Source organism: Pollachius pollachius (assembly GCF_949987615.1).
Source record: "Pollachius pollachius genome assembly, chromosome: 18".
In the NCBI taxonomy this organism is placed as follows: Eukaryota; Metazoa; Chordata; class Actinopteri; order Gadiformes; family Gadidae; genus Pollachius; species Pollachius pollachius.
The window spans coordinates 18541241-18569108 of NC_136951.1; the positions used below are offsets into that span (position 1 = coordinate 18541241).

The window sequence follows — 27868 nt, forward strand, 5'->3', positions numbered from 1 at the left end:
TTCTCATGGGTGTCAAAGCACTTGTGAGAAATTGTGTAGACGTTACAAATGTAATGAAATTCACATTCAATGTTGTGAAATGCCAGAGACAGCGGGAAATGTGCCTGATTTCGGACCATACCTTTAACGCCTCGGCTCAAATAGCGTAGCAATGCTAGCAATGCTGCCGACCACATTCACACAGGGCTGTCCTTTTCGTCCTCTGAACAGTGAGTTTTAAACCCATTAGTTTTAAACAGTTTATTGTCGAACGGTAAACAACCGTACACTTTATAATCCCGCCGTCTGGCTGTTTGGCCGCGTGAGGATTAGTTCCGTAAACGGGTTTTTGCTTCCGGTGTTCAGTGTTGCATGCGAGGGATTTGCATCGAATATCACACAGAGCTCCTGCTCTGTGTGAACAGTGTTTTGGATTCATTACTGACTTCAGAAGGTGACTGGATGCTTTTGCTGTATACATATATATATATATATAGAGAGAGAGAGAAAACACTCTCACCCTGTGTGTGTGTGTGTGTGTGTGTGAGAGGACTTTTATTTAATTGGACCTTTAATTGTACCATCACACAAATAAAAAATAAATAGATTAGCGATAAACAGGCGTAGGCCTACTTATCGCGACAACCTAACGTGTCCACAAATCAAACGGAAATTGCATGTTATGATATGAATGATGGGTGAAATGTGGGTTTTTAATGGGAAACATCTCGCTTTGTGCTTTGGTGCGGTGTTGAATCACCGTGTCAGATAACAGGGCTTTTATCAAGGTGTCTATAATTGGCCAAACGTCTCACCTTGTGCCGTCTTATGAACAATGTCATCCATCTTTAAGGACCGAATATACATACATGAAGTAGTATGAGTATATATAGAAATATACTCAGCTGGTTAATTTCAAATGTCCTTTACTCTGTTGTAGATGAGGAGTTGCCTCTTGAAGTCGAAGGTAAAGGTTCTCTTATTTCATAATTTTCGTTATTCTCCCCATACTAGTTGTTTTTATATATACTTCGATATTTTAATGTGTGTATATTTTGTATTAATGTTATTTCATTACAAGTTGGACTGTATGAATACATAGAGGCTTGTATGTATTTATACGTAAAAAACATACACAACACTATACGTTTTCACGTGTGGAAAACATGTAGATGCATATTAACAGGCTCCACATTTCATGGTAACCCTATTAAAGCTTGGAGCATTCCCATCTTTAGTCCATCGAAACCGTTTCTAGTTTCTAACTTCACTGTGGAAAAAAAATCCCAACTTTCCATCCCAAACAGAACCACCGACTGCAGCTGAAGGTAACAGTTTCCATGGCTTTCATCAGCTGTCATTTAACTGCTTCTGAGAGTCTATTCCTGTCAATATCGGCTTTGCTCCTTTTCAGTGTGCCCCCCCCCCCCTCTCCCAACCCCCCAGCTCTGGCTTGATAACATTGGTGGGTGTTTCACTACCAAATTAAATATCGGCTGGCTGACATTTGCTTGAGAACTTTGATGCACTCAGACAAAGGTATTGCAGCAACTGCTTTTAAGTGTGTGTTTGTGAGACCTTCAAGGCTCCTAGCGATGCTTTTGAACTATGGCAAGATAAATACACGCAGGGTGCGATTTGTCAAATGATGCCCTATTAGCCTACATTTCAAACAGTTGAACATTCATCTTTAAGGCAAATTAAAAAGACATGAAACATTTTTTTTCCAAAAAAAAATTAATAACAGAGGTTGATCCCTCCTATCCGTCCCAAAAAAAAATAAAGGGGGTATCACTGTTGTCGTCATTCAATAAAACTTAAGGGGTAACACTGTCGTTTTCTATCTGCGGTCATAAAAATAACATAAGGGGACACACACTAGGCGTGTTTCAGATTGTCTGCATCTGAGCGCATGCATGCACGAGACTTGAGAATTCCGCCGAAACGAGTCAGAAAAAGTTCAAGTTCCCACCATGTCAAGTCGGACACAGGTGCACTTCTCGTAGCTTGAACAAGCATAGTTTGGGAGAGGGCACGCCTCTTTGAAAGGAGTTATGTCATTTCCAACTTGGTAATTCCAACCAACCAGGGCAACGTTTTGATGTGTTGAGGGGAGTGTCTTATGTCTGCCTTTATTTGAGACCATATGCACAGAAATGCAGACGGAGGGAGTTACCCTGGAGCTCCCACGAGTTTTCTAACTCATGTGACATGCGCATAGGGAAGTTATCACCAGCATTTCTGACGTTTTGATCCCAGAATGCATTATGTTAGGCAAGGGAACGCAGCGCCTGCTTGATCTGAAATTCGCCTGCTGTCGTTTTCGATCGGTGGTCATGAAAAATCACGTGATTCAAATTCAAATAACTTTATTTTTCCAGTGAGGGAACTTTATTTCTGGTCAGGCACATACAAACAAGACACACTTCAACAATAAACAGTAAGGGGTAACACAGTCGTTTTTTATCGGTCGTCATGAAAAAAAGCGTAAGGGGTGTAGGAGCCTAAATGCCCATTTGCTTTATTTAAGTTCATATTTTACGATGACGTTTGGATTTTCACAAGTGAAATAATATAATAGTTAATTGTGTTCATTTTGAATATACCAAATTTTATTTTGAAATTCACTTGCAATATTTTTGGTGTAGGCGCACATGTTACGTCCCCCGCTAGGGAGAGGGGTGGCAACATAAAACCAGATGTCTTTGGTTAACTTAAAGTTGTTTATTCAACCCGGATCTTGGGTTAATCAATTAAACACAAACAGAGGAGGCAAAACTACAAAAGGAAAAGGGCCGTTGGGTGCTGTCCAAATCAAAGAAATTAATATAACCAAAGAAAAGCTCCCCAAAATACACGAGTGGAACAGCACCCCTGCGCCTAGTGTTCCTAAACAAAGGTGTAACTGCGTGTCGGTTTTCGATAACTTCTAACAAACTTTCCCTGGCCCAGTTCCCAGGTAGCTAACAAGAGCATCAATCAAGTAAAAAATAAGCATTTCAAGACCTAAACGGCAAGCTGCAAATCCGAGACAAGCTGCCGCGAATGTTGAGCTCGCCCGTCTTTTGTCTTCCTCGGATCCTCGGCTTTCCGATGCAGCAACCAATCACGTCCGGGGAAAGGCACATCAAAATTAACATCATGGTAAACAAATCACATGCGGGAAAAAACACATGGTCATCTGCATGGCCATCGACAAACTGAGGGTTTTACCCATGAGGGCGGGGCGTCGGTCCGCAACCGTAACAGCACATTTAATTACTTTATTTTGAAGTGTTATAGGAACTTAATTGTGTTAACTGCCGGGGACAGACTGTCAGGATAACAACCTTGACCTCTTTTTATCTCTCTCTCTTTCTCTCGCTCTCTTTCTATCTCTTACCTCTAATCATAACCTCATTGTGGGAAAGGATTTTTGTATTTTGCGTTTGACAAGTAAACCTTTTAAACTTCACATCGTGGTCCGGTGGATTATTTTTGTGGATATTGGATGAGGTATGCGTCGAAGGGAAAACGGACTGTCAAACTGAAGCTTCACTAATTAGACCTATTGCTCCTACAAGGGGTAACACTGTCGTTTTTTTGTCGGCCGTCATGTTAAAAAACATAAGGGGTAACACGGTCGTGTTATATTGGTCGTCATGAAAAAAAGCGTAAGAATTTTTATCGGCCGTCATTAAAAGACATAAGGGGTATCACTGTCGTCTTTTATTGGTTGTCATGAAAAAAAGCGTAATGGCTAACACTGTCGTTTTCTTTCGGCCGTCATTAAAAAAACATAAGGGGTAACACTGTTTTCTTTTATTGATCGTCATTAAAAAAATCATAAGGGGTAACACTGTCGTTTCTTATTGGTCGTCATGAAAAAAAGCGTAAGGCTGAACACTGTTGTTTTTTATCGGCCGTCAGTAAAAAACTTAAGGGCTAACACTGTAGTTTTTTATCAGTCGTCATGTAAAATAACATAAGGGGTATCACTGTTGTTTTTTATAGGTCACCATAAAAAAAAACAAAAGGGGTAACAATGTCGTTTTTTATCGGTCGTCATGTAAAAAAACATAAGGGGTAACACTGTCGTTTTTTTATCAGTCGTCATGTAATAAAACAAGGGGTATCACTGTTTTTTATTGGTCGTCATGAAAAAAACTGTAAGGGTTTACACTGTAGTTTTTTATCGGCCTTCATTAAAAAAGCATAAGGGGTAACACTGTTGTTATCTGTCGGTCGTCATGAAAAAAAAACGTAAATCAAATTCAAATAACTTTATTTTTCCCGTAAGGGAACTTCATTTGTGGTCAGTCACATACAAAAAAGACATACTTCAACAATAAACAGTTAGTAAGGGCTTACACTTTTGTTTTTTCGGTCGTCATGAGAAAAAACATAAGGGGTAACACGGTTAAACCTTCCGGTTTTTATTGGTCTTCATGAAAAAAACATAAGGGGTAACACTGTTGTTTTTTATTGGTTGATAAAAAACGTATTTTTTATCGGCCGTCATGTAAAAAAAGCGTAATGGCTAACACTGTTGTTTTTTATTGGTTGATAAAAAACTTGTTTTTTATCAGCCGTCATGTAAAAAAAGCGTAATGGCTAACACTGTCGTTTTTTGTCGGCCGTCATTAAAAAAAACATAAGGGGTAACACTTTTTTTTTATTGATCGTCATTAAAAAAATCATAAGGGGTAACACTGTCGTTTCTTATTGGTCGTCATGAAAAAAAGCGTAAGGCTGAACACTAGTTTTTTATCGGCCGTCAGTAAAAAAAACTTAAGGGCTAACACTGTCGTTTTTTATCAGTCGTCATGTAATAAAACATAAGGGGTATCACTTGTTTTTTATAGATCACCATAAAAAAAACATAAGGGGTAACAATGTCGTTTTTTATCGGTCAACATGTAAAAAACATAAGGGGTAACACTGTCGTTTTTTATCAGTCGTCATGTAATGAAACATAAGGGGTATCACTGTTTTTTATTGGTCGTCATGAAAAAACTGTAAGAGTTTACACTGTAGTTTTTTATTGGCCGTCATTAAAAAAGCATAAGGGGTAACACTGTTGTTATCTATCGGTCGTCATGAAAAGAAAACGTAAATAAAATTCAAATAACTTTATTTTTCCCGTAAGGGAACTTCATTTGTGGTCAGTCACATACAAACAAGACATACTTCAACAATAAACAGTTAGTAAGGGCTTACACTTTTGTTTTTTCGGTCGTCATGAGAAAAAACATAAGGGGTGACACTGTTAAACCTTCCGTTTTTTATTGGTCTTCATGAAAAAAACATAAGGGGTAACACTGTTGTTTTTTATTGGTTGATAAAAAACGTATTTTTTATCGGCCGTCATGCAAAAAAAGCGTAATGGCTAACACTGTCGTTTTTTGTTGGCCGTCATTAAAAAAATCATAAGGGGTAACACTGTTTTTTTTTATTGATTGTCATTAAAAAAATCATAAGGGGTAACACTGTTTTTTTTTATTGATCGTCATTTAAAAAATCATAAGGGGTAACACTGTTTTTTTTTATTGATCGTCATTTAAAAAATCATAAGGGGTAACACTGTCGTTTTTTATCAGTCGTCATGTAATAAAACATAAGGGTTATCACTGTTTTATATTGGTCGTCATGAAAAAGAGCGTAAGGCTGAACACTGTAGTTTTTTACCGGTCGTCAGTAAAAAACTTAAGGGCTAACACTGTCGTTTTTTATCGGTTGATAAAAAACTTATTTTTTATCGGCCGTCATGTAAAAAAAAGCATAATGGCTAACACTCGTTTTTTGTTGACCGTCATTAAAAAAAACATAAGGGGTAACACTGTTGTTTTTTATCGGCCGTCAGTAAAAAACTTAAGGGCTAACACTGTTGTTTTTTATCAGTCGTCATGTTATAAAACGTAAGGGGTATCACTGTTGTTTTTATAGGTCACCATAAAAAAAACATAAGGGGTAACACTGTCGTTTTTTTATCAGTCGTCATGTAATAAAACATAAGGGGTATCACTGTTTTTTATTGGTCGTCATGAAAAAAACGGTAAGGGTTTACACAGTAGTTTTTTATCGGCCGTCATTAAAAAAAGCATAAGGGGTAACACTGTTGTTATTTATCGGTCGTCATGAAAAAAAAACGTAAATCAAATTCAAATAACTTTATTTTTCCCATAAGGGAACTTCATTTGTGGTCAGGCACATACAAACAAGACATACTTCAACAATAAACAGTTAGTAAGGGCTTACACTTTTGTTTTTTCGGTCGTCAGGAGAAAAAACATAAGAGGTGACACTGTTAAACGTTCCGTTTTTTATTGGTCTTCATGAAAAAAACATTAGGGGTAACACTGTTGTTTTTTATTGGTTGATAAAAAACTTGTTTTTTATCGGCCGTCATGTAAAAAAAGCATAAGGGCTAACACTGTCGTTTTTTGTCGGCCGTCATTAAAAAAAACATAAGGGGTAACACTGTCGTTTTTTTATTGGTCAACATGAAAAAAGTGAAAGGGCTTAACACTGTAGTTTTTTTATTGGCCGTCATTAAAAAACATAAGGGGTAACACTGTTGTTTTTTATTGGTTGATAAAAAACTTATTTTTCATCGGCCGTCATGTAAAAAAAGCGTAATGGCTAACACTGTCGTTTTTTGTTGGCCGTCATTAAAAAAATCATAAGGGGTAACACTGTTTTTTTTTATTGATCGTCATTAAAAAAATCATAAGGGGTAACACTGTTTTTTTTTATTGATCGTCATTTAAAAAATCATAAGGGGTAAAACTGTTTTTTTTTATTGATCGTCATTTAAAAAATCATAAGGGGTAACACTGTCATTTTTTATCAGTCGTCATGTTATAAAACATAAGGGGTATCACTGTTTTTTATTGGCCGTCATTAAAAAAGCATAAGGGGTAACACTGTTGTTATCTATCGGTCGTCATGAAAAAAAAAACGTAAATCAAATTCAAATAACTTTATTTTTCCCGTAAGGGAACTTCATTTGTGGTCAGTCACATGCAAACAAGACATACTTCAACAATAAACAGTTAGTAAGGGCTTACACTTTTGTTTTTTCGGTCGTCATGAGAAAAAACATAAGGGGTGACACTGTTAAACCTTCCGTTTTTTATTGGTCTTCATGAAAAAAACATAAGGGGTAACACTGCTGTTTTTTATTGGTTGATAAAAAACATATTTTTTATCGGCCGTCATGTAAAAAAAGCGTAATGGCTAACACTGTCGTTTTTTGTTGGCCGTCATTAAAAAAAACATAAGGGGTAACACTGTCGTTTTTTGTCGGCCGTCATTAAAAAAAACGTAAGGGGTAACACTGTTTTTTTTTATTGATCGTCATTAAAAAAATCATAAGGGGTAACACTGTTTTTTTTTTATTGATCGTCATTAAAAAAATCATAAGGGGTAACACTGTCGTTTCTTATTGGTCGTCATGAAAAAAAGCTTAAGGCTGAACACTGTAGTTTTTTATCGGCCGTCAGTAAAAAACTTAAGGGCTAACACTGTCGTTTTTTATCAGTCGTCATGTAAAAAAACATAAGGGGTAAAACTGTCGTTTTTTTATCGGTCGTCATGTAATAAAACATAAGGGGTAACAATGTCGTTTTTTATCGGTCGTCATGTAAAAAAACATAAGGGGTAACACTTTTTTCTTATTGGTCGTCATGAAAAAAAGCGTAGGACTGAACACTGTAGTTTTTTATCGGTCGTCAGTAAAAAACTTAAGGGCTAACACTGTCGTTTTTTATCAGTCATCATGTAATAAAACGTAAGGGGTATCACTGTTGTTTTTTATAGGTCACCATAAAAAAAAAACATAAGGGGTAACAATGTCGTTTTTTATCGGTCGTCATGTAATAAAACATAAGGGGTAACACTCGTTTTTTATTGGTCGTCATGAAAAAAACGGTAAGGGTTTACACTGTAGTTTTTAATCGTCCGTCATTAAAATAGCATAAGGGGTAACACTGTTGTTATCTATCGGTCGTCATGAAAAAAAAACGTAAATCAAATTCAAATGACTTTATTTTTCCCGTAAGGGAACTTCATTTGTGGTCAGTCACATACAAACAAGACATACTTCAACAATAAACAGTTAGTAAGGGCTTACACTTTTGTTTTTTCGGTCGTCATGAGAAAAAACATTAGGGGTGACACTGTTAAACCTTCCGTATTTTATTGGTCTTCATGAAAAAAACATAAGGGGTAACACTGTTCAACTTTCCGTTTTTTATTGGTCTTCATGAAAAAAACATAAGGGGTAACACTGTTGTTTTTTATCGGTTGATAAAAAACTTAGTTTTTATCGGTCGTCATGTAAAAAAAGCGTAATGGCTAACACTGTCGTTTTTTGTTGGCCGTCATTAAAAAAATCATAAGGGGTAACACTGTTTTTTTTTATTGATCGTCATTAAAAAAATCATAAGGGGTAACACTGTTTTTTTTTATTGATCGTCATTTAAAAAATCATAAGGGGTAACACTGTTTTTTTTTATTGATCCGTCATTTAAAAAATCATAAGGGGTAACACTGTCGTTTTTTATCAGTCGTCATGTAAAAAAACATAAGGGGTATCACTGTCGTTTTTTATCGGTCGTCATGTAAAAAAACATAAGGGGTAACACTGTCGTTTTTTATCGGTCGTCATGTAATAAAACATAAGGGGTATCACTGTTTTTTATTGGTCGTCATAAAAAAAACTGTAAGGGTTTACGCTGTAGTTTTTTATTGGCAGTCATTAAAAAAGCATAAGGGGTAACACTGTTGTTATCTATCGGTCGTCATGAAAAAAAAACGTAAATCAAATTCAAATAACTTTATTTTTCCAGTAAGGGAACTTCATTTGTGGTCAGTCAAATACAAACAAGACATACTTTAACAATAAACAGTTAGTAAGGGCTTACACTTTTGTTTTTTCGGTCGTCATGAGAAAAAACATAAGGGGTGACACTGTTAAACCTTCCGTTTTTTATTGGTCTTCATGTAAAAAAAGCGTAATGGCTAACACTGTCGTTTTTTGTTGGCCGTCATTAAAAAAAACATAAGGGGTAACACTGTCGTTTTTTGTCGGCGTCATTAAAAAAAACATAAGGGGTAACACTGTTTTTTTTTATTGATCGTCATTAAAAAAATCATAAGGGGTAACACTGTTTTTTTTTTATTGATCGTCATTAAAAAAATCATAAGGGGTAACACTGTCGTTTCTTATTGGTCGTCATGAAAAAAAGCGTAAGGCTGAACACTGTAGTTTTTTATCGGCCGTCAGTACAAAACTTAAGGGCTAACAATGTTGTTTTTTATCAGTCGTCATGTAAAAAACATAAGGGGTAAAACTGTCATTTTTTTATCGGTCGTCATGTAATAAAACATAAGGGGTATCACTGTTTTTTATTGGTCGTCATGAAAAAAACGGTAAGGGTTTACACTGTAGTTTTTTATCGGCCGTCATTAAAAAAAGCATAAGGAGTAACACTGTTTTTTTTTATTGATCGTCATTAAAAAAATCATAAGGGGTAACACTGTTTTTTTTTATTGATCGTCATTAAAAAAATCATAAGGGGTAACACTGTCGTTTCTTATTGGTCGTCATGAAAAAAAGTGTAAGGCTGAACACTGTAGTTTTTTATCGGCCGTCAGTAAAAAACTTAAGGGCTAACAATGTCGTTTTTTATCAGTCGTCATGTAAAAAACATAAGGGGTAAAATTGTCGTTTTTTTATCGGTCGTCATGTAATAAAACATAAGGGGTATCACTGCTGTTATCTATCGGTCGTCATGAAAAAAAAACGTAAATCAAGTTCAAATAACTTTATTTTTCCCGTAAGGGAACTTCATTTGTGGTCAGGCACATACAAACAAGACATACTTCAACAATAAACAGTTAGTAAGGGCTTACACTTTTGTTTTTTCGGTCGTCATGAAAAAAACATAAGGGGTGACACTGTTAAACGTTCCATTTTTTATTGGTCTTCATGAAAAAATCATTAGGGGTAACACTGTTGTTTTTTATTGGTTGATAAAGAACTTGTTTTTTATCGGCCGTCATGTAAAAAAAGCGTAAGGGCTAACACTCATTTTTTGTCTGCCGTCATTAAAAAAACATAAGGGGTAGCACTGTCGTTTTTTTATTGGTCAACATGAAAAAAAGTGAAAGGGCTTAACACTGTAGTTTTTTTATTGGCCGTCATTAAAAAACATAAGGGGTAACACTGTTGTTTTCTTTCAGCCGCCGTGAGGGAACTTCATTTGTGGTCAGGCACATACAAACAAGACAAACTTCAACATTAAATAGTTAGTAAGGGGTAACACTGTCGTTTTTTATTGATCGTCATTAAAAAAAACATAAGGGGTAACACTGTCGTTTCATTGGTAGTCCTGAAAAAAAACATAAGGGGTAACACTCCTTTTTAATGGTAATAAACATTCATCTTTAATGCAAACTGAAAAGACATGAAACATTTAATTCCCCCCCAAAATAGAATAACAGAGGTGATCCCTCCCATCCCCCCATACAAATCGCTCCCTGAATATACGCATTTAGCTATTTAGTATGTTCAAATAAATGTTTTCTGTAATTGGAAATATATTATTTCATCATAATTCAAGTTAACTTAAAATTTTGATGCAACGGCTTTTAATTGAGCTTAACTAATCGTTTTTTTCTATTTCTCATTTTACGTTGTACCTTTTAGAGCCTTTTGCTGCAGAAGAAGGTAACTTTTATTTTTTATTAACTATACACCGCTGCATTAAATTTGTATTCCCAGTAAGTTTCCTCTTTGTTGAATGTTTATCCAATAACACTGAATAAACAAATTGAATGTCAATGCATTAATATGTCGCCTTCCTTTTCATGAGCAGATTTGACATATTTAGTTTCACATCCTATTTGAACCACTCATGTGTGTGTTGTTGGTGTGCGTGTGTGTGCATGCGTGTGCGTGTCTGCAAGCGTCCTTGTGTACGTGTGAGTGAACACAATTCAGCTAATGAGTAGAACAGCGATAATGATCTATTCCTCTTCCTCCTCATTACGGCTTGTTGGGTGTAAATAAAAGCAGAAGTTTGTGTGTTGTGTGTGTGTGTCTGCATTTATATACTCATACATTTTTGTTAACCTTGTTTTTCTGTGTATTTTTTAATCGTTTTGCTAACTGCGGTGGTTTAACTCAAAAGAAAACCAAGGTGAGCGAGCAACCTCAAATAGTTTTTACATTCATCCAAAATATATATATATATATATATTTAATTTAAACAAAAAAATATGGTTTTTGGTTTCAGAGTCTTTTTCTGTATTCATTTTGACTATATCATTTGATTCATTTCATATAATTATAAGCAGACGATGTAAGACCCAAAGCGAAGTAAGTCTTTTGCCATTCATCAACCTGACATCAACATCCAACAAAACCCCAAAAACGAAAATGAAGATAAAGGATCGGCGTGATTCCTTTCTTAGGTTCGCGCCAAACATCACGGTTCCCAAGCCTTCGGATGGAGACAAAGTGGACTTTGACGTGAGTTTCTTCTTTGGTTCAGAGCAGCAGAGGTCAGGGGCGTCAAGATGATGATGTGGACCCGTTGACATTTGAACCACCATCCCAGTACAATTCGCTGAATATCTCAGATTGGTGAGGGGCACACTGTTGAACTTAGGAGTGTGCATGTGTGTGTCTGTGTGCTTTGTCTGTGTGTCTGCTTTCTCTGTGCTTTGTGTCTGTGTGTGTGTGTGTCTGTGCTTTGTGTCTGTCTGTCTGCCTGTTTGTGTGTGTCTGTGCTTTGTGTCTGTCTGTGTGTGTCTGCTTTGTCTGTGCTTTGTGTCTGTGCTTTGTGTCTGTGTGTCTCTGTGTGTGTCTGTGCTTTGGGTCTGTGTGTGTGTGTGCTTTGTGTCTGTGTGTGTGTGTGCTTTGTGTCTGTGTGTGTGTCTGTCTGCCTGTTTGTGTGTCTGTCTGTGTGTGTGTGTGTGCTTTGTGTCTGTCTGTCTGTCTGCCTGCCTGTTTGTGCTTTCTGTCTGTCTGCCTGTCTGTGCTTTGTGTCTGTCTGTCTGTGCGTCTGTCTGTCTGTCTGTCTGTCCACCAGGACATCCACAGGAAGCGGCAGGAAAAGGATCTGGGGGAGCTGCAGTCCCTGATCGACGCTCACTTCATCCAGAGGAAGAAGGAGGAGGAGGAGCTGGTGGCTCTGGTCCAGAGAATAGTACGCACACACACACACACACACACACACACACACACACACTCACACACACACACAGACACTCGGACAGACGCAGGCAGACACGCTCACACACATAGACACACACACCTGAAAGACGCAGACACACACACACAGACACACAAGCAGACAAACACACAGACGCTCAGACATACGCAGACACAGACACACTCATTCACAGACACACAAACACACACAGCACTCGGCAACAGAGTAGTTCAGACGCACACACTTGCGGGAGCCGTCAACAGATTAGTGTGAACACTCACAAACACAACTCTTCATCAACGGAATAGTACATAACACACACACACACACTCACACACAACTCCCATCAACAGAACAAACGCAACTCTCGTCAACAGACTATGCACACACACACACACACAACAGAATAGTCCAAACAACACACGCACACACACACAATTCTCCTCAACAGAATCATACGGAGGCCGAGTCTTTCTGGAACGACCTGCAGACTCCCAGTTCACAGGGACAGAGGACTGGTAGTTCCTCACTCACTCTTTGTATCTGTGACATTGTGTGTGTCTGTCTGTCTGTGTGTGTATTTGTTCGGTTTGTGTATGCGTGTGTGTGTGTGTGTGTGTGTGTGTTGTGTGAGCAGGAGAACCGGCGTACTGAGCGGGCAGAGCAGCAGAGGATCCGCGCAGATCAGGAGAAGGAGCGGCAGGTCCGCCTGGCTGTGAGTCTCACACACACACACGCCCACACACACACACGTACACAAACACATACACACACACACAAACGTTCACACACACGCCCACACACACACACGTACACAAACACATACACACACACACAAACGTTCACACACACACACACACACTAATAAAAGTCCTCTCACACATACACATACACACACACACAAACGTTCACACACACTAATAAAAGTCCTCTCACACATACACATACACACACAATCGCACACAGGGTGAGTGTGTGTGTGAGAGTGTTTTTCTCTTTCAGAGAAAACAGTAAAAATAAAGATACAATTAAATAAGACGCTTTCACTCAAACACACTTAGACACAGTGTGTGTTTTTCTCTCTTTTACTGAGAGAAAAACACTTAAAATAAATGTACAATTGAATAAGACACTCTCAAACACTCACACTTACACACAGAGAGGGTGTGTAAGTGTCTTTTTCTCTCTTTTACTGAGAGAAAAAACAGTAAAAAAAATAAAGGTACAATTAAATAAGACACTCACACTCACACACACACGTCACAGCCCTGACATAGTCGTTATTTTTCTTGCGCAGAGTTATAAAAAAACAACAACATATTGCAGCCTTTTAGTTTGACTCACAGGGACCTGCCTGATTTGGACGGAACATCTTCAGTGGAAGAGTGATGCAAACATTGGAATCGTTGCTGTTTCACTTTATTTATGACCCATGGTTTGTTTTGTAAAACATCTACGCTATGGCCAGTTTTTGCTATTTATATTCACGATGATTTTAATTACATATCTTCCACCAAGTGCGACCCTGTCAACCAAACACAGGCGTCAGAAACATGAATATGATGATTATGATTATTAATATCATGATGAGGATAGTGATGATAATTATTAATTCCATAATGATGATAAAGATGGTTATTTATACCATGATGACGATAGTGATGATGATGATTAATACCATGACGATGATGACGATAGTGATGATGATGATTAATACCATGACCATAATGATGATAGTGATGATGATGATTAATACCATGACAGTGATGATGATAGTGATGATGATGATTAATACCATGACCATAATGATGATAGTGATGATAATGATTAATACCATGACAGTGATGATGATAGTGGTGATGATGATGATGATGATGATTATTAATACCATGATGATGATAACGATGATTATTTATACCATGATGATGATAGAGATGATAATGATAATGATGATACATACCATGACGGTGATGATGATAATGATTAATATCATGACAGTGACGATGATGATGATTAATACCATTATAATGATAGTGATGATGATGATGATTAATACCATGATGATGATAGTGATGATAGTGAGGATGATAGTGATGATGATGATGATGATTAATACCATGACGATGATAGTGATGATAGTGATAATGATGATAATGATTAATACCATGATGATGATAGTGATGATAGTGAGGATGATAGTGATGATGATAATGATTAATACCATGATGATGATAGTGATGATGATGATGATGATGATTACCATGATGATGCTGATGATGTCGTCGTCTCGTGGACAGGATGAGAAGGAGAAGAGGGAGCAGGGGGACGTCCGCAAGAAACAAGACGACGACCTGAAGAAGAAGAAAGTCCTGACCAACATGAGCGTGCAGTACGGCGGGGTACAGACACACACACACACAGACACACACTCAAATGTATCAACAAACTAACACACCTCCAAAGACACCAAGACATATACCAGACACACACACACAAATGCATCAACAAACCCACACACCTCCACAGACACCATATATTGCCTATCAATTATAGTTTGGTATTATATAACATAAAATATGTGTCCCTGCCTACCTTATGCACACACTTCTCATCAACATATACACAACCTATCATCTGCCTCTGTCTGTGTATTTGTGCGTCTTGGTGTCTGTTGGGGTGTGTGGGTCTGTCTGTCTGTGTTTTTTGTGTGTGTGTGTGTGTGTGTGTGTGTGTGTGTGTGTGTGTGTGTGTGTGTGTGTGTGTGTAAAGCTGGACAGTAAGAAGGGAGCGAAGAAGCAGACGGGGAGAGAGAAGAAGAGGAAGATTCTGGCCGACCGCAGGAAGCCTCTGGTCATGGAAAACCTGAACGAGGATAAAGTCAAGTACGTCCTGCCAAGCCACATTTATACCTCAGTGTCCCAAAGAGAGCCATAGGCCCCGCCCTCCTCCTAGATCAGACATCTTGATTGGTGAGTCCGAGATGTCGAGGAGACTGAGGATGAGTTGACTTTGTGTATGATGGGGTTTAAAACATGACAGGGCCTATAGTTAGTGTAGCATACAATATAGTAGACAATAAAGTGTTTACCAGCAGTCCTATTTCCATCCCTTTTTTTTGGTTTAATTTTGATTACATTATATTTAAGGTCACTCACTTTTTCACTCATTTATCTGAAGACACTTCCAGGTGGGACTGAGAACAAAGAATAGTTTACAAAAATCGACTTCTACTTCATATGGATACAAGGGCAAAGTCGCTAGCCAGCTCCTTACTCTTCATTAGTAGTCCAAGTGCCTCGGAGTGTGTGCTTCTAAAGCATCCCACCAGAATAATGCATACGAGACAAGTCCGTTCCTCGGACGAGATGAGTCTCAGGTGCTTTTTGAAGAGTGAGACGGACAGATCCATTCAAGTCAATTCTATCTGTATAGCCCTTAATCACAGTTTCAGTTTCAAAGGGCTTCACATTACACATTATGCAACTACGCCCACCTACCTCTAAGCCCTCTAAAGTGCAAGGGGAAGCCCTGCCAACAGCCAGGGGGAAGGAACCTTGATTAAGACGACAGATGAGGACACATCACATGGACTCCTAGGGGTAGGGGCGGATTGGAAGAAATCGAATGGTACTAAGAACCAGAAGATAATGTTCTTTAATTCAATGCTGCATTGACGCTTTTATGACTTCCTATTGCTGGTAGTGCATAGCAGTGTTGCACACCTTTATACAGCATACTATCAGTTAGCCTGATTATTAATATTGTCGTGGCATAGGCTATTTAAATCTAAGTGTGGAGGCGTGCTACTATTTCTGGTCTTAACTTTGGCTACGATTAGCATATATAATATTGCACTCATTCAAAGAATATGAATATTTTATGCCATAACTTTGTTTAGTTTGGAGAACAAAGCAAAGATTAGAGAAATCTTTACAATTACACCCAGGCACCAGGTTGGAAATCACTAGCGTCGAGCGATAGTGTCGGTCTGTCTCTGTATATGACATTATTATGTATACATATTATATACTATGTTTTAAAGGGAGAAGGCCAGCGAGCTGTGGAAGTGGCTAAAGGGGTTGGAGGCCGAGAAGTTTGATCTGTGCGAGGTGCTGAAGAAACAGAAATATGACGTGAGTTATTGTTTTTTCATAAGTCTACACAAAACAAAGTAAGTCAACAATGAACTTAAAATATTAAAGTAAAAATATAATCAAATTCAAAGCTACAACTTAATATGTTCAGCAGGAGTAGTCTTCAGGGCAATGATTCCTCAATTATATTTTGTTGTTGTTTTAATTAAGAGTTTAAAGATGCAATAACTTGCATTTTTCAGAACACACTGACAAGTATGTCAAAGCAAGGTCTTTGTTCTTTTGATTTAAAATGTAACTGATTATGTTGCTTCCACAGAAGAGGTTGCTTTCATTAAAAATTGGAACAACACCACAAACCACAACAGCTGTTTCGGCTTGGTGAAGTCGTACCAGTTTAAAGTAGCAGGAATGTGCAAAAGAAAAATTAGAACATGGTGTTTAGCTCACTGTCTCTGCAAAGCATCAACAGCCACTAGCTAGCATCGGTTGAAACGGTCACCGGGATCAACCGTTAAACTGCATCGAAAACAGAAAACAAAACAACAAAACTACTTTGACTTAACTTTCAGATCAAAGTGCTTCAGAACCGAGTCTCTGAGCAGCAGAAGTTGTGAGTACATAAGGCGGGTTTGGCCTTGGTCCTGCTGGTTTAGAGTTTGGCTCCATTTGATCATTGTACTTACTGCTATGAGTGTCAGGCAAGCACTCGCTGTGGGGACAACGGACCGATGGTTTTGCTGGACCCCACGACCGTAAGGTGGTACCGTTAACCCTGTCTGTGTTGTATGTGTCGCACACTGAAATAACGGTTCAAACAATGGGACTTAGATGGGGTTACCGCCAAAGTGGGCTACCATCATTTCCCCTTGTGTGCTAACTATGTAGGCTGGGTTGTAGCGCCCTGGGTTTAATTCTGAGCCTTGCGGTCTTGTGCCACATGCTATTCCTCTCCCCTCACATTCTTCGAACCACTTGCTTGTCTCTTTTCCTGCTGCTTCCTGTCCGTGGAGGTGCAAGAAGAGCACCTCTCAGAAGAGTGGGTCGCTTTCACAACAGGATAATACGACATACCCTGGTTTTCTTACGGCGATGGTAGAGCCGAATCTGATGGGTAAAAATGCCACGGAAAATAACGCTGACAACGTTGGAAGTGGAGCAACCGCGTCTGCCAGCCATCTGAAGCCTGCTTCCAGCCAAACTGATTCAAAGAAACAAAGGGGTTTCTGAGGTTTTTCGAAGGTCTTTGTTCGAGACGAAGACTGGAAAGACTCGCGCTTCAGCGGGATCATTTGACGCAAAGTCGATGTGACCCTTTCAGAAAACTTTTTCCAGCAGCCGAAGCCCCCTGCGAAGCCTGACAAAGAGTTGACACAACTGTGGAAAAATAAAAAAGAAGTCGAAATTGAAATGGAGGAAGAGAAAAAATAATAAACCCAACAAAAACCTTTCATCTTTTATTTTCGGAACAAAAGCATAGTCATGCAGAAGTCACGAGAGCAAAAGAATTCGACTGACAAACGTCTTCTGGCATATTCTGACGATGGGGGTGCAAGCTCGACAATGTCGGTGGATTCAATGGATTCGCTGGAGCTGGAAGCACGGTGAAAGGCTGAAGTCGTTAGTGCTGAAGAATCGGTGAATCACTTACCAAGCTCTATCGTGGTGTTCGTCTAGTGAGGGCCGTCTCTTCCAGTTTCTGGCTCAGGAGAGTCCTTGTGCTGTGTTTTATTATGTGTCTGTTGTGCACCTGTCTAGCGCTGTCCCTTTGTGTTGTTATATGTGCTTCACAGATCAATCAGCTCCTGGCTCGCGTTCATGACAACCAGAGGTAAGCAGGGAGAACTCGACATCACCTCTCTCCTCGGAGACAAGAGCCTTGGTTTTATTTTATTGGTTTATTTTTCCTGTTCAAAGATGACAGATGAAATGTAAACCCCAGTATCTTGGTGGAAACGAGGCCATTATTCAATAATATTCACACAATGACACATCTTAAGATGGAGGTTAGTTTTCAGTAACAACTTGACACCAACATCAACACTTTTGTGTTTGATATCTTTGTATGGTAACCTTCCATTATAGCCCCCTAGCCCTGCCACCAAAAACAGGGCGTAAAAACACCAACAATATCAGGTCCAATGCAGGCAAGATATGGGTAATTACACCATAAAACGGGGTGTAAAATGGCAGGTTATCTTTTTTACTATACATTTATTGTATTTTCTATCATCTTGCGCAGAGCAGTTGAAACCAAAACATTTCCCAGAGGATACTTAAAGCAATCTGAATTTGAATTCCTCTGCTTGTACACACATCATGTGGTTATTGTTGAAATTACTTCTTAAAAATGAACCACAAACAACAGAGCAGGGAAGTACAACAGCAGGAGCTCCGCGCACAACTATCAGATACACATTTTCTCCACACAGCTCCTTATATTGTATTCACTTCACACAAGACTATTAAATATCTCATTACCCAACGCGTTCACCGTAGCAGGCAAGTAAGCCATCAGGCCTTTGCTTTCGTTATTGCTTTGGTTTCTATGGTGACATCCTCAATCGGAACATCGGGGGAAAAACAAAACAACAAAAGGCCTTGCTCATATCATGCATGGAAATCTTATTTTTAACAATCAAAAGAGTATGCTTCTTGTTGTTATCATGTTTCTCCTGACACTTCATCTCATGTAACTACGGACGCCAGTCTCGGCCAAATCATCACTCTCTTTAATTGATTGCTTAATTTTCTTTAATCTTCCTCTCTTCATTCATTTCCCTCTTCTCATCACCAACCATCAATCATCCAATCAATCACCTGGGAAGCTTGTGTCCTCACCCACGGCGATGTGACTCACTCTTTGTTCTTCGAAGTCTTCCTTAGTTAGCAAACTTTATGAAACGAGGCCCCTCGTCTGCTCTGTTAAAGCCACGGAACCGACCACATCCCCTGGTGGGATCAGTCTGATGTCAATCAAATTTTCCTGAAGTTTTCCTCAATGTAGTTCTGTTCAAAATCCCCAAATGTCTTAAAAAGTGTGTCTTCAATCAAAGTTCATTCTTTAACAAAAAAAAATGTCATTCTTCAGTATAAGTAAGTACAAAAAGAAAAGTTCAGCCAGTCTTTGAGGCAGAAGGAAATGCAAATTTGGTAAGTCCTAATACTCTGTCACTCTAACCAAGGGCCTTTTGTCAAGCTAGACTGCAGGCAAATGTTGAGGCCAACGGTGCATAGAAAAACACGCTTTAAATAAACCTAAAAGGTAAACAACCGCTGCCAATTGGAAACCAATGTTGTCTAACCATCTAACCCTGACCTGTGTGAGAGATGTGTTGTGTAGTTCCTCAACATTTAAAGGCATGCTACCCCATGGGCATATCCCATTCCTTCTGTTCATTCCCTGCATCTTGTCACCAAGCACTAATTCCACGTACTTCTTCTTCATGAAAGGGAAATGCATTCACAAATTGCGATGTTGGAGGCCTTCATACATTGCACCACATACGCAGAGAGAGAGAGAGCAATAAAAAGATTGAGAGAGATATATACTGAACCTAGCTACTGTAGATATGTAGATGGATAGATAGATGTTGGAGATACTGTAGAAACATAGATGGATAGATTGATATAGATAGTCTTGATAGACAGAGACAGATAGATAAGTAGAGAGAGAGCTAGAGATTTTGAACATTCGTGCAAATGAATCAAATTATTTTACGCATTCCAGATCAGGATTAAAAGTTAAAAGGTTAAAAGTTACATATTATGCCACCAGGTGTTTGAGTGATTAGCTGTTGCAAGCCGTTTTGAAATTCGTCCTCTTCTGACATCACAAGTGGGCGTGTCCACCTAGATGTATGACGGATAGATGTGTAACGTTTGTTACAGTCCAGCGGGTAGGCCGGTAGACTGATCTATCCAGTGCACATCTAGGTGGACACGCCCACCTGTGATGTCAGAAGAGGCAGAACGGCTAATCAATCACACCTGGTGGTATAATGCGTCACCTTTAATGTCTCAGACGAGGTCCTCTTACCCATGATTCTGTTTGGTTTGCCCCACAGCGCCAAAGGCCGAGGCAAGGCCAAAGGCCGGCTGAGGTAGACCCGACCCCTAGTGCCGGAAAAGCCCATCGGGGCCCGGCCGACGACGGCGACAGTAAACCACCACCGGGTTACACTTGTATTGTTGGTATCATTTCATGTAGACTAGTCCAAAACCAGCCTCAAAGCAAATTAATATCTGCTCGGGCACAAAACACAATAAATATGAATTAGAGTTTTTTGTGTGGGTTCCCTTTTTTCCTTTTAAACTGTAATTATATTTTTGTGTGCCAGAGTGGATGCCAGTTCAGCTTCAGTTTCAGAATAAGCCATTTCTTTTATGATTGAATTGCTCGTTTTGTTTATTTTCATATGTAACGACCCGAACACTTCCCCAAAAGAAAAGCTGTATTAACAACATAAATGTATTTAATCATCAGGGAATTTATATTCATAGTCATTCACATAGAGACAATGACATTATTAACAACTAAATTTCACATATTTTCGGCACAATGTAAACAATGAAATAACTTAATGCAGTGAACGGTCACAATGATTTGGGCTATTGCACGCACACACACACACACACACACACACACACACACACTTGCACGCACGCACACAAACGCGCACACCTAACAAGTATTTAAATTAGCATAGAGTGCATATGAACATATCTTTCTATACAATACCGCATGGTACAGTGAAATCAGTGATGTGCCTAAGTCCAGTGATTTGAGTATGTAAACTACGTAGCTTTTGTTCAACAGGCTGAAAGCTGTGAGTAACTCATACATTAGAATTCTGTGAACCCTTTCCCCTTCAGAAATCCCCTGGCTTCTTCCCACATTATAATACGCTCATTTTCAAAATGCTACCGGCAACAGATAGAAAGCTAAATGAATTATGGATGTGTTTTCTAATTTTCTCAGATCCAAAACATACCCGAGAATTCTTTGTGTGGCTGCAAAACAAAAACCGGCCCGTCATTATACTGCTACTTGGTTGCCTGACAAGAAAGAAACACACTTTTTGCCCTTCAGCTGAATTCAATCATAATTCCTCCAGGAGTTTCGTGTGTGGATGTGTACACAAAAAATAATAACTTAAAAAGGAAATTATAATAACAACCTGGTCTTATATTTCACAATAACTAACCGCAACAGTGCAACACAGACCTAAGCAATATGTATCAGATTCAATTACTAAACATGGCCAACTTTAGTTCCCCTTTTGGGTGGCTGGGGTACTGATTCATTTACCAAAATATAGCCGGGAATACGGCAGTGCATATTCAACGTGGCAAATCTGAGAACTTGTAGCTCTTTTCAGACAGGAAGATGTCTTCTTTGTTTCATGACACGGTGTGATGATATGGGGATAGGAGCAAACCTCTCTCAGACAAGATGAGTCGAGCCCAGATCACCGGGCCCCATGCCTAGAGGTGGTCCACTTGACATCTACTTGATCACCACAGATGAGTCTCTCTGATCTCTGCAATCACCTGGCTGGCCTTCTGCAGAGCCTGTTGAAAACAAACAAGAACAAGACACACACACACACACACACACACACACACACACACACACACACACACACACACACACACACACACACACACACACACAGAGACAGAGACAGAGACAGAGAGAGAGAGAGAGGCAGAGAGATAGAATGGTTGAGTTCGGATACCGGTTCCATCCGGGGGTGCATGTTCGAATCCTACGTGCATCCATCCTTCTACACACCCTCAACATTCACTACACCAAATGTAAACTACAACAAAAGCTGATCTTGCTTTCCTTTGTTCATTATACATTTTCTATCTTACTCAATCTATTATGAAGATTATATAGTCACCACCCTTTTCCCCAACAGTGTCTACGTTTTGTATACTACTGGAGCCAAACAAACTTTTTTAATAGCAGAGCAATCACAAGATTTCGATGTTTACAAGAATCAAAGCTAAGCTAAGTTAGCTGTCGCCTGCCATAGAGAGGTGGATGCTGGCCTTTGATTGGATGGACACGTACAAGGCTCTGAAACCATGTTGCTAGGTCGCGGTGATGCTGCAGATCCCTGGTTACGACGCTTAAGTGCGGCAGTCTCTGAACTGTAGTCGTTCTACAGTGAGCTCACCCTCGCCCCTAAATCTCCAGACACTCCTCGACATGCCCTTGTATACTCTTCCCCAATTAGTAAGTAAGCCTATTACTTATCAGAGCCCGAAGTGGTTGTCAAAGCGGCTTAGAACCGATGATACATGCGTCCTTCATTAGAGAAATCTTATAAGAAAGCTTATAGAAATCCGAAAGTCATGATCGGCCCAGATCATCGACCACCAACAGTCAACATTCCCTTCACATGCCCCTTTCGTCCTGCCCTCAACCACTAATTTAATTATCTAATTTTATCCTTTTATACTTAATGCACCGTTGGTCACAGCCAAACACAATTTAGAATCCTCTATTTGTCTTTTACATTTGTATGAATTGACAAAAACAGATGACTTTGACTTTGAAACCGCCATAAGTCGTGTCCTCCATAGTGAAGGAACAGGTGTTGAAACTCACCGCGGGTGAAACAACAAAAAACGCGACCTTTCCCTCCGTCTCTGCGCTCACCTGCAGCATGTCGGCCGACTCCTTGCGCCGCTGAGCCATGTCCTCTGATTCGGTCAGCAGTTCGTTCAGGAGGCCGGACTTGTACAGCTGGCCAACCAGCTCGCTCTGCAGGCTGTCCTTCACGTGGTTCACCAGGAAGTGCATCACTGCCTTCGGCACACTGCAGGCGGGGGAGGGGGGTGGACAGACGAGCAGAGAGGGAACAGATGGTGCGTTACCTCAGCAGCAGATGGAGCAGAACACAACGGGGGGGGGGGGGACTGGTTTTGAAAGCAGAGAAATTAAGAGTGTTTGTCGTAGACAAACACGGTTAAGTCTTTCATGGGAAGTTTCTGGTCCCCGGCGGCTTGAAGCCGTTCAGATATAGTCCCCTGGGAAGAGGCTGTTGGAGTCGGGATGGGACGACTGCGTGGGCAGGCCTACTTGGGCTATGGCTGCCCTGTGACCCTTATGATGGTCTCAAGTTAAAGTCAATCGATGGATGGACGCGTAGTTACGCGTCGTCATCATCATCATAGTTTATTTTATCCAGGCCGGGAATTACTTCCCCCCTGAGGGTGGGGCCTCTTTGACTGTCGCAGTCGTCTTAGACGCCCTCTCCACACCGAGCGGTTCTGGCCGTCTGTGGGGTCCATGCCTCGCTCGGTCCTGGCACAGTACCTCCTCCCATGCCTACTTCGGTCTCCCCGGTCTGTTCTCAGAGGGCCCCTCCGGTTGTCTCTCTCACATAGCGCTGACAATCTGCTGTCCGGGAGGTTTCTTAAAACGGCACGTGGGCGGAAACTCCCGTACCTATCCTGGATGTTCTTGCGCACGATGAGGAAGTAGGACTTGATGAGCCGCTCGATGACCTCGCAGTCCCGCTGTTCCCGTGACGACAGCTTCCTGGCCACCGGTACGGGCTGAGGAGGAGGAGGAGGAGGAGAGGAGGGGAGCGAACAGGCTGCGTTCAACGACTGACGTGACACATTAAACACCAAAAACGAAACAAAACGAAAAAACGCTGCGCTTAGCTTCGAGGAGCGTGGCGGCGGGCCCTTATCCTCACCACATCCAGCAGGTTGACAGCTCCCTTCAGGGGACTCCCGGGCCCCGAGCCAGGGGCCTCCTCCCCCTTCTTCAGCATCCCCCTCCAGTTCCCCGTGCCATCCTGCTCCGCCTGGGGCCCGCCGGCCTGCAGACAGCGGGGAACACAACCGGGTTCATAATGAGAGGAGGAGGAGGGAGACGCAGGGGTCCAAGGCAGCGAAAATGAGGAGAGAGAGAGAGAGACAGACAGACAGACAGACAGACAGACAGACAGAGAGAGAGATAGAGACAGAGGGAGAGAGAGAGAGAGAGAGCAGAGGATTAACAGAAGTATACACGCGCTTAATGTTACGATTAGAGGAGAGATCAAGACAAAGACATCGAGGCGTACAGGACTGGATATCGGGGAGAACAAATCAGGTAAATAAGCTCTTTTGTTGAACTCGAGACGGAGCAGTTTTATCTGTAGGGAGGAGCCGGATATCCCTTCAGCCAAACAGTACATGCATAATTCACTTTGCTTTTGACGTCTACAAATTAGGAAGGAGCATTGGTTAAGTTGAGAAGTAGCTCCTTCAATTAGGGAAGTTGTTTTCTGAAAGACAAGCTGGGGGGGGGGCACGAAAAGTTCACAGATAGCAAACCAACACAGACGGAGGAAGGCAAGGCAAGAAGAAGGCATGAAGGCAAGAAGCAGGAATCCAAGTAGACGGCAAAACCAAGGAGCATTCCTACAAACAGCCGTGCCCGTTTAACACACCGATCCGCCGACTCATGCCCCCAATAAAAACACACCCAACAACTGGCCCCTGCCGGCGTAGCTAGCCAGCTAACCAGCGAGCCTGGCTGCTAGCAGGCCAGTTTTCTAGTTAGCCCGGCTGTTAACAAGCCAACTTGTTAGTTTGCCGGTTAAGTAAACTTGCTAGCTGGTCTGCCGGTTTAGCCCATTCCCTAGCCAGTGGGACGGTTTGGCCAGCTTGCTAGCTAGCGTGCTAGTTCAGGCCAGTTGCTAGCTAGTGGGCTAGCTTAGCCGTTTGAGCGAGCACCTTGGCACCGTCCATGTCCAGCGGGGGGGCCGCGCCTCGACCAGCAGACTAGCCAGAGAGAGGGGGGAGGCAGGGGGGAGAGAGTAGAGGAAGAAGCAGAGGAAGATAATGAAGAACAGGGAAAATACAAGCTGGCAGTTGAGACCTTTGGAGGTTTGGGAAGAGAGAGAGAATGAGAGACAGAGACAGAGAAAGCGAGAGAGAGAGAGAAAGATAGATAGAAAGCAAGAGAGAGAGAGAGAGAAAATGAGAGATAGACAGAGAAAGAGAGAGAGAGAGAAAGAAGGATGAGGCGGAGAGAGTGAGAGAAAGAAAGAAAGAGCGGGAGAGAGAATGAGAGACAGAGACAGAGAAAGCGAGAGAGAGAAAGCGAGAGAGAGAAAGAGAGAGAGAGAGAGAGCAAGAGAAAGAGAGAGAGAGAAAGAATGATGCGAGGAGAGAGAGAGAGCGAGAGCGAGAAGGATGCGGAGAGAGAGAAAGAGAAAGAGAGAGGGGTAAGGGTGAATGGAGGTAGAGAGAGCGAGAGAGCAAGAGAGAGAGAGATAGATCAAGGGTATATAAATTCATTGACAGAAGCTATCCGACGCACTTCTTCGTGCCAGATCATTATCTTGAAGTGTTGTGCGCAAAACAGCAAAACATCTAAAACAACCGACGCCTGACTTCAATCACACCGTGTGGACCGGTGCAAGCTCCGCTCCTGAGCTTTTGTGTTGGCAAGAACAAATATATATCACAGAGTACACACGTCGGGCCTGGCGGTGGAAAAATATCAAACATCGTAGGGTTGTTGTGCTCCTACCTTGTCCCTGGGCACTGAAGTGGGAAGCTCCCTCATTCGGTTCCTCCTCTGTTCCTACAACACACAAGATAAAGTCCAATCAAATATATATCATTTGCTTTTATAGATAGGTCTAGTTTTTTGGTATACATTGAGGGAGCAATTCCACACTATTGAATACAAATATTAATTAACTTTCTCAAGTAGAGGAAAATAAATAACCACTGTTGTAGTCGTACTCGTTGAATTAAATTTCTTATTGCTTAGTTTGTTCTTCAAGATTGAACTTCTTAAAGAACACCTAAATAAATACTTTATACATCCACTAATCTAATTAAAAAAAGTATGGAACAGTGAAAAAAAGGAAAAGTTACTAAACTGAAACTTTTGCACTCTTCTTACAGGAAGACAGTACTTATTGAGAAGCACACACACATACAATCACACACACACACACACACACACACACACACACACACACACACACACACACACACACACACACACACACACACACACACACAACCGAGTCCATATTAAAATCAATAGCACGGCCACTATCTCAAAAGTACAAAAGTACATTTGGAGACTTTATTATGAAAAATAATACAAAAACAAAAAGTACATACTTCTATATTGTTGTTCAGGACCCCACAGGCATCTGCAAAGTCTGGGTGTTTGGTGTTGATGTAGGCCAGCTCAATAGCCACCAGATTATGAACCTATCACGATAGAGAATGAATAATGACATGATGAAAAACATCATCATGGTTCATGAAACACCTTCAATTTAAACTCAGTGAGAGGCTGGGCTGATAAGGGTGAAAGAGAATGGGGAGAGCTAAGCCTGGGAGGTAGTCTCTGTACTGAGGGGGAGGAGGAAGGAGGAGGAGGAGGAGGGGAGGAGGAGGAGGAGGAGGAGGAGGAGGGGGGGGGAGAGGAGGGGAGGAGGAGGAGGAGGAGGAGGAGGAGGAGGGGGGGGGAGAGGAGGAGGAGGAGGGGAGGAGGAGGAGGAGGAGGGGGAGGGGGAGGGGGGAGGAGGAGGAGGGGGGGAGAGGAGGAGGAGGAGAGGGAGGAGGAGGAGGAGGGGGGGAGAGGAGGAGGAGGGGGAGTGGGGAGGGGGGAGAGGAGGAGGAGGAGGAGGAGGAGGAGGAGGAGGAGAGGGAAGAGGAGGAGGAGGAGGAGGGGGAGGAGGAGGTACCATCTCGTTGGTGATGGGCAGGCGCTTCCGCAGGAGGGAGGTAACCACCTCCACAATGGCGTCGTGGAGCTTGGGGAACCTCTGCAGCTCCTGCACACACACGCACACACACACACACACACACACACACACACACACACACACACACACACACACACACAGACACACACACACAGACACACACAGACACACACACACAGACACACACAGACACACACACACACACAGACACACACACAGACACACACACACACACAGAGACACACACACACACACACACACACACACACACACACACAGACACACACACACACACAGAGACACACACACACACACACACACACACACACACACAGACACACAGACACACACACACACACACACACACACACACACACACAGAGACACACACACACACACACACACACACACACACACACACACACACACACACACAGAGACACACACACACACACACACACAATTTCAGAGTTTCATAACGTCATTACTAGGAATGAGAACACCAAAAGGAAGGAGCATTGGGAGTTAAGTGTGAACAAGACCGTCCAAATGGACCCAGAACAAGAGAGAGTGAGCCACACAGCCAAGGTGTATACTAATGCTGTGAATAATTACTAGGGTACTAAACTGCTTTAAGCGTATCGCAATATTAAAGTGAGGTAGTTTAGGAACATTATAAAATACATTGGGGTATGGACGACTTCATCCATTATTCAGGTGTGGTAGTGCAGACGAGTTCCTAACATCATTAATGATGATAAAACTGTATTTATAAGGCACTTTGCAAGGTATGAAGAGACAAAATCATAAAACAATGGTTTTAAATGTCACCTTGAAGATG

The 27868-nt window shown here is 41.1% G+C and overlaps 2 protein-coding genes across 2 annotated transcripts in view; one reads left to right on the forward strand and one right to left on the reverse strand.

Annotated features, from left to right (window-relative positions):
• Positions 1 to 351: 351 nt before the first annotated feature.
• Positions 352 to 20408, forward strand: tnnt2e (troponin T2e, cardiac; the record flags this gene model as incomplete). Its single annotated transcript, XM_079755410.1, has 13 exons — positions 352 to 433; positions 920 to 946; positions 1287 to 1307; positions 10673 to 10693; positions 11323 to 11344; positions 11440 to 11497; positions 12060 to 12176; positions 12820 to 12897; positions 14480 to 14581; positions 14952 to 15064; positions 16225 to 16315; positions 18070 to 18107; positions 20344 to 20408. The coding sequence occupies 13 exons, from the start codon at positions 352 to 354 to the stop codon at positions 20381 to 20383; spliced, it is 810 nt and encodes a 269-aa protein (XP_079611536.1). The 3' UTR covers positions 20384 to 20408.
• A 430-nt stretch (positions 20409 to 20838) lies between these two features.
• LOC307089791 (dynamin-1-like protein) overlaps positions 20839 to 27868 on the reverse strand; it is a 20847-nt gene continuing 13817 nt past the window's right edge. Inside the window, exons 12-18 of the mRNA XM_079756221.1 lie at positions 27007 to 27096; positions 26435 to 26527; positions 25827 to 25880; positions 23998 to 24123; positions 23742 to 23851; positions 22950 to 23109; positions 20839 to 21850 (exon numbers count right to left, since the gene is read on the reverse strand). Coding sequence (XP_079612347.1) covers positions 21794 to 21850; positions 22950 to 23109; positions 23742 to 23851; positions 23998 to 24123; positions 25827 to 25880; positions 26435 to 26527; positions 27007 to 27096 — 690 coding nt within the window. The 3' untranslated portion in view covers positions 20839 to 21793. The remainder of the gene's footprint in view (positions 21851 to 22949; positions 23110 to 23741; positions 23852 to 23997; positions 24124 to 25826; positions 25881 to 26434; positions 26528 to 27006; positions 27097 to 27868) is intronic.